We start from the raw sequence: 9,693 nt of genomic DNA, 5'->3' as shown, positions 1-9,693 counted from the left end.
TACGGTTTTCTCATGCAAATTCAAAGAACAATGTGGCTTCTTTTCTTTCTACGTGACGTCAAGGCTACTATGACGTCCACGTGACGTCAAGATTACTGTGAAGTCTTAAAATGTTAGCGTAAGGATGTTCTATTGGACCACATGTTTTGAGGTAATCCAGCTATGGTGTATGTTTACCTAGAACACAAATGTAAGTTTTTACAATATATAGGTGTATTGGAAAATGTGTCGGTTCAGATAAATAAATATAAAAACGTATCTCTATATGACCACATATAGGCGTCGGATGGCAACTTAGAGGGGGGCTCACTTATTAAATGCGAGTTCATATTGTCTCCCCCCCCCCCCCCCCCCCCCCCCCCCATACCGTGTTTCCGACGCCTATGCCACAGACTAATGTCACTGTATGGTTACTCGGTTACTGCGGGAGTGGACTTAAGAAGATTTTTGGTATAGCGTTTTGCTTATTTTTCATACGGAGTTTTGACATTTGTACTGATTACAGAAGAGAGAGAGAGAGAGAGAGAGAGAGAGAGAGAGAGAGAGAGAGAGAGAGAGAGAGAGAGAGAGAGAGAGAGAGAGAGAGAGAGAGAGAGAGAGACAGAGACAGAGACAGAGACAGAGACAGACAGATAGACAGACAGATAGACAGACACTTGGAAATTAACATAGAGTTTAACATAATATAGAATATATATTTGGGTGTCTACTAACACGAGGAGTGCATTAATTGTATTTATTTATGAAAAATGAGGTTTCCTGATTATTATTAGTTTAAAATATTTAACGAAATGCTAATGTATATATTGTATTTCGAAGTAGATACCGCAATTATGACAGAAATACCTTTTTAATGACTAAATTTGATTATTATAAATATTGGAAATGCTACGGAACTATTACGATATGGATACGGAATTTTGTCGAATTAGAATGTAAAGTTATGGACTTGTTCGATATTTGTCTCATGCTCTTTTTTTTTGGTGTTCTTTGTTCCAGAATGAGACAATAAGATGCAAATATATATGGATTATTGTATGAGCGGGAGTGTCATACACAATTTATGGAACGAATTTGGGAATTATTTTATTTCTCGAGCGAGAACGAGGGGTATAAAACAATTCTCAAAGGAGTTCTATAAATTGTGTGAGTCACTTAAACAAATGTGATTATTTATGTGTTACCTACAAACAGTAATGTATAACAAAAGTTAAGTATGCATATGATTGTAATCGCTGCATAATTGATGTTAATGCCATCCAGGTTATAAAGATGTACACCCAAAGTAAAGGGTTCCCATCTCTATGGATAAAACAACATATTTTCAGGTACCATTGCTTTATTTGTTCATTCAATTTAAATTTTATATTTTCGTTAATTCAAGTCAGTGTCCAAAGATACACCGAAGAAGTTAAAGGGACATTCCTGAGTTTGCTGCAATTTTTATGATGTTATCGACTAACAGAGACTTTTTAACGATTGTAATTACATATCAATTGTGTGTTCTGCATAAAATATTAGTGGCTGTATATTAAACGTGTTTCTGATCGTTCTAATATTTGTACTAGGTTAAATTTCATTTTATTTCCTAAAATATTGTTTTCCAGTTTGGGCTTCTTACAAATATTAAGACGACCAGAAACACATTGAATATACAGACACTGATATTCTAAACAAGAAAATATATTTAATATGTAAGTTCAATCGTAGAAATGTGTTATTAGTCGGAAACATCTTACAATGCAGCAAACTCGGGAATGTCCCTTTAATTTCACTAACTGTAACTGCCGCAAACTTGCAGCTGCTATGCAGAATAGCTACGTCAGAAGTCTACTGCATATATCAATACTGTTATGGTTAAATTGTCGAATAGAGTAAAATAATATTATTTGAGAACCCAAATCAACTGTGTAGTGGTTTAAAATTCTTCAAGCAACAGAAAATGAGCTACTAAAAAATAAAACACTAAAGGGGGTCAGTATATTAAAATATTGTTGGTTTTGCGGTGGAGGTGGTGAGGTAGCCACACACCCCGTCATGGCCTTCGCACCTTCGGCACTCGCCTTTTTGGGCTAGGCAGCATATTTTATGCCCCAAATCCCGATGCCGCCCCCTTAAAATACATGGAACTGTGTCCTTCGCTATCTTGACGTCCAAACAAGACTATTAGACAGTTATTCGTTTTATAGAGAATAATACATGAATGGCCGTTAGATACCATTTATCTCACAACAAGTTGTTTTGGAATGTATCTAACGAGCGAAAGCGAGTTTGATACGTTTTTAAACGAGTTGTGAGATAAATGGTATCTAACGGACACGGATGTATTATTCTATTTCTTATATATCCCCAAAAACCAGGTTTTAAGCTAATTTTAACATCTTTTGCGACTAAAAGTTATTTACAGCCGTTGCACTTGTAGCTGACTTACGCGCAATCTAATTAAAATTAGCTCCACTATTACATGTGGATCTAATACCAGCCAGTTGGAGCTCATGTCCACCAATCAAAACCTTACTTGCAGAATCCTGCTAGTGATTTAAAAATAATTTGAAAACATTCCGAATTATCCTGAGGGTATACGACATGTTTCGTGTGAATTACGAATGCCTTAAAACATGTATTATTTTATAAAATAAATAATTTGTAATGTAAAACTGAAGACTGATTGATTTATTTTTATTTTTATAAATAAATAAATAATTTTTAATGTAAAATTGAAGACTGATAACCCACCCCGTACGTATTGGTATGGTTCGCTGTACTGCGGCCACTAAAATAGACTCGCCCGATATTTTTAGAATTTGTATGCTCCCAAATAACGTTATAAAAGGCGAAGTGTGATTGGTCAATATTTAAATTATTATTTACAAACGAAATGTTACCTGGACATTGGGGACTACGCAGTGTTGTTAGTTTTAAATCACTGGCAGGATTCTGCAAGTAAGGTTTTGGTTGGTGGACATGAGCTCCAACTGGCTGGTTTTAGATCCACATGTAATAGTGGAGCTAATTTTAATTAGATTGACAACGCGTCACAGACACGTGATTGCCAGGTTTAAGGGACATTCCTGAGTTTGCTGCATTGTAAGATGTTTCCGACTAATAAGATATTTCTATGATTAAACTTCCATATTAAATATATTTGTTTGTTTAGAATATCAGAGTCTGTATATTCAATGTGTTTCTGGTCGTCTTAATATTTGTAAGGAGTCCAAACTGGATTTTGTCTTCAAATAATTTCGTACGTACGAAAAAAAAACATTTTTAGAAATAAAATTAAATTTAACCTAGTAGGGCCTACAAATATTATAACGACCAGAAACATGTTTAATATACAGTCACTAATATTTTATGCAGAAAAATATGTTTGATATGTAATTACAATCGTTAAAAAGTCTCGTTTAGTTAATAACATCTTTAAAAATGCAGCAAACTCAGGAATGTCCCTTTAACTATACGTCACAGTCTAATCGATTTTCATCGCGCTGGGTTTTTTATTGGATGTATGGCATTAATGACCTGGTCATCACCTAAGAGCAGCTAATCGTATGTCTTGAAATTGTTAACACGTACATGTGTTAATAAGTATGTGTAATCATAAATAACACATGGTCTTATCACTAACGGATGTGTAAGAAATGCAATTTAAATAATGCAATTTAGTTATCCTTTTTTATCCCTTCTTTAAAATTTTTTTTATTATTTGGAGGGGTGATATTTGGTAAATGTAAAACCTAACAGAATTATAGAAAACTTGGTTGGCCCCCTTGATATAAAATCCTTGCGACACCAGTGCCTATGCCATAAAGACATGAAATAATACAATAATTAATTATTTAACAGTGTATTGCAAACCATATAGTAAAACCCCTCTAAACTGGATACCGTGGGCCAAATAAAAAGTCCGGTTATAAGGTATTCGGTAGGTAGATAGGTAGGTTGGTAGGTAGGTATACATGCAAATATGTATGTACGTGTCTGTGTGTGTGTGTGTGTGTGTGTGCGTGTGTGCGCGCGTGTGTATCGTGTATATGTGCATGCATGCGTGCGCAGGCCCGTAGGAACCATATCTGGAGAGGGGGTGGGGCAATATCTAGCGAAGGGGGCACAGACTTTATTGTGGGTGCCACATTTTTATCTTTATTTATATAGAGTAGGGAGAAAAAACGTGCGTATATGTGTATGTCTCATTAAAGTTTATTTAGTTTAACGACACCACTAGAGCACACTGATAAATTAAACATCGGTTATTGGATGTCAAACTTTTGGTAATTCTGACAAGTAGTCATCAGAGGGAATCCGCTACATTTTTCCTAATGCAGCAAGGGATCTTTTATTATAATGCAGCAAGGGATCTTTTATATATACCCCTGCGCGTGCTGTAACCTCACCGTGGTGCAGGGGTGTAACATTCTCTTTGAGAATGGCCAATACAGCACAAATTGACATTTTGAGTAAAATTCAGTGTCTATCTGTAATGTTTGTATTTTTGCACAGTTCTTTACACTGTTTTTGTTTAAATCTTGAATTTTTATATTGATGTTGATCATCATCTTATTTGTTTGCATTACCATAGTTTGACACCCAATAGCCGATGTATTTTTCGTGCTGGGGTGTCGTTAAACATTCATTCATTCATTCAGGATCTTTTATATGCACCATCCCACAGATAGGACAGCACATACCACGGTCTTTGACATACCAGTCGTGGCGCACTGGCTGTAGTCTCATTAAAGATAATAGAGGATTCTTCTTTAAACGATAGTCGATCGTCATTTTAGTCAAAATGCCGTAACGATAGCAGGCGTAAAACGCCGTAACATATAAATGTAAATCGTCCAAATGCTGCAACATTTCTACATGTATCTGAATTAAGAACAGACAAACATGCATTTTATGACATTTTAATGCAATATATTAACAATAAAAGCCAACACATATTAGTATTACTGCAACACTGAAATTGACGTGTATCTATTTTCACTTGCAATATTGAATGACACTGAATAAAATGGTACTCTAAGCTGCCTTACACGATATTTTGCATAAAATCAAACATTCAGATACATGTAGCGTCAATTAAATCTAATATCCGAGGAGTTTTCAATAATGAATATGCAAATTACTAAAATGCATATTTCATCAATGTTCCCTGGATATCGATCAGACAAAGGGAAAACGCTGTACCAAAAATCGTCCAAAGTCCACTCCCGTAGTAACCCAGTATGTGTGGGTGTGGGTAATTTTTGGCATGCTTCCATCAGAGAACTGTTCAAGCACGCCTGTCGTGGGCACAACCTCTGACTCCGCCAGAGTGTTCTGTCCATGACGGAGGTAGTAACCGAGTAACCATACAGTGATTTATATAGGCCATCAAACAGCTCGCGAATGGACATGAAAGACATGTTTTATTTAACGACGCACTCAACACATTTTATTTACGGTTATATGGCGTCAGACATATGGTTAAGGACCACACAGATATTGCGAGGAAACCCACTGTCACCACTTCATGGGCTACTCTTTTCGATTAGCAGCAAGGGATCTTTTATATGCACCATCCCACAGATAGGATAGCACATACCACGGCCTTTGATATACCAGTCGTGGTGCACTGGTTGTAACGAGAACTAGCCCAATGGACCCACCGACGGGGATCGATCCCAGACCGACCGCGAGCGCTTTAAAACTGGGCTACGTCCCTCCCTTGCTCGCGAATGGGTGCAGCAGGTTTGAATCCTGTCAATATTCAAGGGTTTGGGGGATTTTTCTTTTGTTTTGGGGTGGGGGTTTTAGGGGGGGGGGGGGGGTCGGTTATATTATTGTTTAGGCCTACGCATTACCACAATTATGCATTCTGCTTCAAGTAAGTTCAACAAATTTTCATTTTTTCCTACAGAGCAATGAGTAACCACGTTAAAGACCAAGCGAAAACGCAAGATCAAGGCAGCTCCAACGATAACAGCTCGGATAATGATAAACACGAAGAGACATAGCATTGCGAACGCCTTAACGTACGTCTTGAACGATAGCAACTCGGATTGTGATTACAAGAAGAATTCCAAGATTAAGAAAAATACCTTGACGATTGGTTTGGAAGATAACGACCCGGAAGATGAGTTGAACAGGAGAAATAGCTTTGCAGGACCCTTTGCAAAGCGTTCCTTGGATACCAACGACTCGGATAAGGACTGCAGAAGGAGACATAGTTTTGCGGGTACCTTGACAAACGCCTTGAGAACTGTGTCCGTCTGCACTGGACCTTGTATCCGAAAGAAACAACCAAGAAGAGACTCCATCATTAAACACAAGGGTCAGAGGTCCGACACGTTATCCAGGAAACATGTTTCGTTCTGTCAACACGTCTGCATGCACCAAATATTGGCCAAGCCGGAGATCTTGGCGGTCCCTCCCACTAATAGTTCTTCGTCATTGGCCCAAACTGAGAAAATAGCGTCCAATCAGTGACTCAGTGGTGCTGATTCATAATGGATGACCATAAAATATGTTACCATTAAAGCATCTGAACAGAATTGTAAAGGGACAGACCCTAGTTTTTAAACACTAAGGCATGTGTTTCATTATTAGAGCCGTTTATGATCGCTGAAATCAAACATTACTTATATTTTATTGTTTAGATTATCCGTTTCCCTACAACCAAAATGTTTCTGGTCATCCTGGTGTTTCTAATACCACAAAATGCATTTTTCCTATTTTTAAAAACGCACGTGCGTCTGAGAAATAACGGTTACGGAGTTGCGTTTTAGTCTATTTTTAAGGGTATTTCAACGTGACAGACTTTTGTTTCACTCTGTTGTATCCAAATTTGTTACAGGTTTGTAAATTAACGAAACTTAGTGTCCATTGTTACGGGATGAAACTAGGGTCTAGGTGAAAAATATGCCTTAGTGTTTAAAAACTAGGATCTGTCCCTTTAAGGGTTTCGTGTCAGATAAACATAAAAATATGCCCAGTGTTTTTTGGGGATATATTGCAGTTTGTTTGTTATTGTGATTGTGAGTTTTGTTTTTATTATCTTATGTTAAATTAATTTTTTCACGTTTAAAATGAACATTGTTAATCTTCCGGCCTGGCAACTGTATGACACACTATGGTTCTTTCTGTGCTTATAATTATTACAGTTTTGCTAGTGCTCTTTGTTTTTAGTTTCCAGGTCGGGGGGAGTGTGTGTGTGTTTGTGGAGGGGGGGGGGGGGGGTGCAGATTTTCTTTTCTGTTTGTTTTTGGTCTTTGTGTTGTTTTATTATATTTTAACATATCAATGAACACGATACATTTTTTTTTTTTTTTTTTAATTCGTGTTTTAGTACGATTTATCAAATGCTTATTGTTTTTGTGTGTCAGGTTTTAATAGGATCCGTCCTCGGTCAGAATCCTTCCAGGTCAAAACCCCTCCGGTCAAAACCCCTCCGGTCAAAACCCCTCATCACCTTCTTGATGGGTCTTTTGGCATCCATCTTTTTGACATAGCTGATCACAGGTGTTTCTATTCAGCAATTTCAGCTGGGGGGGGGGTCTAGATTGTGGCGAGCGAAGTTTGTAGGGGGGTGTGGGGTGGAATCATGAAAATATATTGAAAAAAAAGGAGAATGTGAAAGGAGAAGTAGGGATTGTTCGACCCTCGAAAACTTCCCTGGATACGCCCCATTGGGATTGTTGGGATTGCAGTTATGGGTTAAAGTTTCAACTCACTCACCCCACCACTCACCCCCACCCCAATCCCGTCTGGAGCAAATCTTCGCATTCGACTGTGACGTTCGGGTAAAATTAGCTTGAAAACCTTTCACCGTGTACTTCCATCTTTGTATTCACATTTTTAGTTGTAATTCGTGTAAAAATCCCAAGTGATTCGTCTAAAAACTCTATAGCTGTTTGGGGCGGGGTGTAGCCCAGTGGTAAAGCGCTTGCTTGATGCGCGGTCGGTCTGGGATCGATCCCCGTCAGTTGGCCCATTGGGCTATTTCTCGCTCCATCCAGTGCACCACGACTGGTACATCAAAGGCTGTTGTATGTGCTATACTGTATGTGGGATGGTGCATATAAAAGATCACTTGCTGCTAATCGAAAAGAGTAGCCCATGAAGTGGCGACAGCGTTTGTTGCCTCTCTTAATATACGTGTGGTCCTTAACCATATGTCTGATGCCATATAACCGTAAATAAAATGTGTTGAGTGCGTCGTTAAATAAAACATTTCCTTCCTTCCTTCTATAGATGTTTGATATAAATGCAACTATGAATAAACTTTGTTATCCAGATGCAGGCATTTTCGTTTCATTCGTGCAAAAATCAGCCTGCCCTCACCTACCCCATTCCCTACAAAAATGGAAATGAGAGCATGTAGGCCTGTGGTGGTAATAAAACACGTGATTATTTTGACACTTCGTCTAAGTTGTATACCATAGACGACAATAGTGACATATGTGGCTAAAACTCCTACCTTCAGCGTATTAATCAACATACACACACCACTGATGTACATTACATACTGCCACCTCTCACCCTTAAAATGAATTTTTAAAAAGGGAGTCAAGCTGCTCATTTCATAGATAACGGGTACTAAAGTACTGTCGGAAATAAAATAAAAATGATTTTCGTCGATTATTTCTTACATATTAAACAGACAAGTAAATATTATGTAAATATCTATTTAATGATAATCTACCTAATTTAGCATTTACTTGTTTGGGCTCTCATTGATGTACAAGGTGGTGTTTACTCTTGAAATTAAAAGAAATATGTTGGTAAACAGGTGATTTGTGCACTTTATTGGAACAGACTATAACAAATGTTAGTTGTATACCATAGACGACAATAGTGACATATGTGGCTAAAACTCCTACCTTCAGCGTATTAATCAACATACACACACCACTGATGTACATTACATACTGCCACCTCTTACCCTTAAAATGATTTTTTAAAAAGGGAGTCAAGCTGCTCATTTCATAGATAACGGGTACTAAAGTAGTCGGAAATAAAATAAAAATGATTTTCGTCGATTATTTCTTACATATTAAACAGACAAGTAAATATTATGTAAATATCTATTTAATGATAGTCTACCTAATTTAGCATTTACTTGTTTGGGCTCTCATTGATGTACAAGGTGGTGTTTACTCTTGAAATTAAAAGAAATATGTTGGCAAACAGTTGATTTGTGCACTTTATTGGAACAGACTATAACAAATGTTGGCCAACGTGTCAATTTCATTGCTGTTACAATATGTGAGGGACTGTTTCTAATGACAGTTTACCCCTATTCCTCTCTAAAACAAAATATTTGTAGACATTTATAAGTAACTTTTGAGCAAAACTGTCAAGAACCATTTTGAGTTTGTGATCTATTATACCGGTATTAAAGGTGCTATCTCAGTTGCATAATGACAGCTATTGCAAATCATGTTTTTATTAAATTTTGCTTTAACATTTAAAAACTACACCTTTAACTATATGCCCTTAATGATTATAGGAAATAATTTTTATCTACTAGTCAAAAATAAATTTTTATTGGAGAATCTTTATCACAAACAGTTGCTGACATAGAACTATGATATAACATCTTTACGTGGTTGCAAGATCAGGGGCGTGCGCAGGAAATTTTGCAGGGGGGGGGGGGGGGGCGAGGTGTCTTGCAAAGCCCGACACCGCGAGCGCCGCATCTCAGTACTT

At 37.4% G+C, this 9,693-nt stretch overlaps 1 protein-coding gene across 3 annotated transcripts; it reads left to right on the top strand.

Annotated features, from left to right (window-relative positions):
* Positions 1-26: 26 nt before the first annotated feature.
* Positions 27-6,666, top strand: LOC121379318. 3 transcript variants are annotated; one of them, XM_041507890.1, is made up of 2 exons: positions 27-151; positions 5,903-6,666. In XM_041507890.1, exon 2 carries the CDS (start codon positions 5,977-5,979, stop codon positions 6,469-6,471), a length of 495 nt encoding a protein of 164 aa, XP_041363824.1. In that variant the 5' UTR covers positions 27-151; positions 5,903-5,976; the 3' UTR covers positions 6,472-6,666. The 3 variants fall into 3 exon arrangements, with proteins under 3 accessions (XP_041363824.1, XP_041363823.1, XP_041363825.1); XM_041507889.1 differs by having other exon boundaries at positions 63-190; XM_041507891.1 differs by lacking the exon at positions 27-151 and adding an exon at positions 374-450.
* The last annotated feature ends 3,027 nt before the right edge of the window (positions 6,667-9,693 follow it).

The sequence above is a fragment of the Gigantopelta aegis genome, chromosome 8 (genome assembly GCF_016097555.1).
Source record: "Gigantopelta aegis isolate Gae_Host chromosome 8, Gae_host_genome, whole genome shotgun sequence".
NCBI classification, from domain to species: Eukaryota; Metazoa; Mollusca; class Gastropoda; order Neomphalida; family Peltospiridae; genus Gigantopelta; species Gigantopelta aegis.
This window is presented reverse-complemented; position numbering and strand designations above follow the sequence as displayed.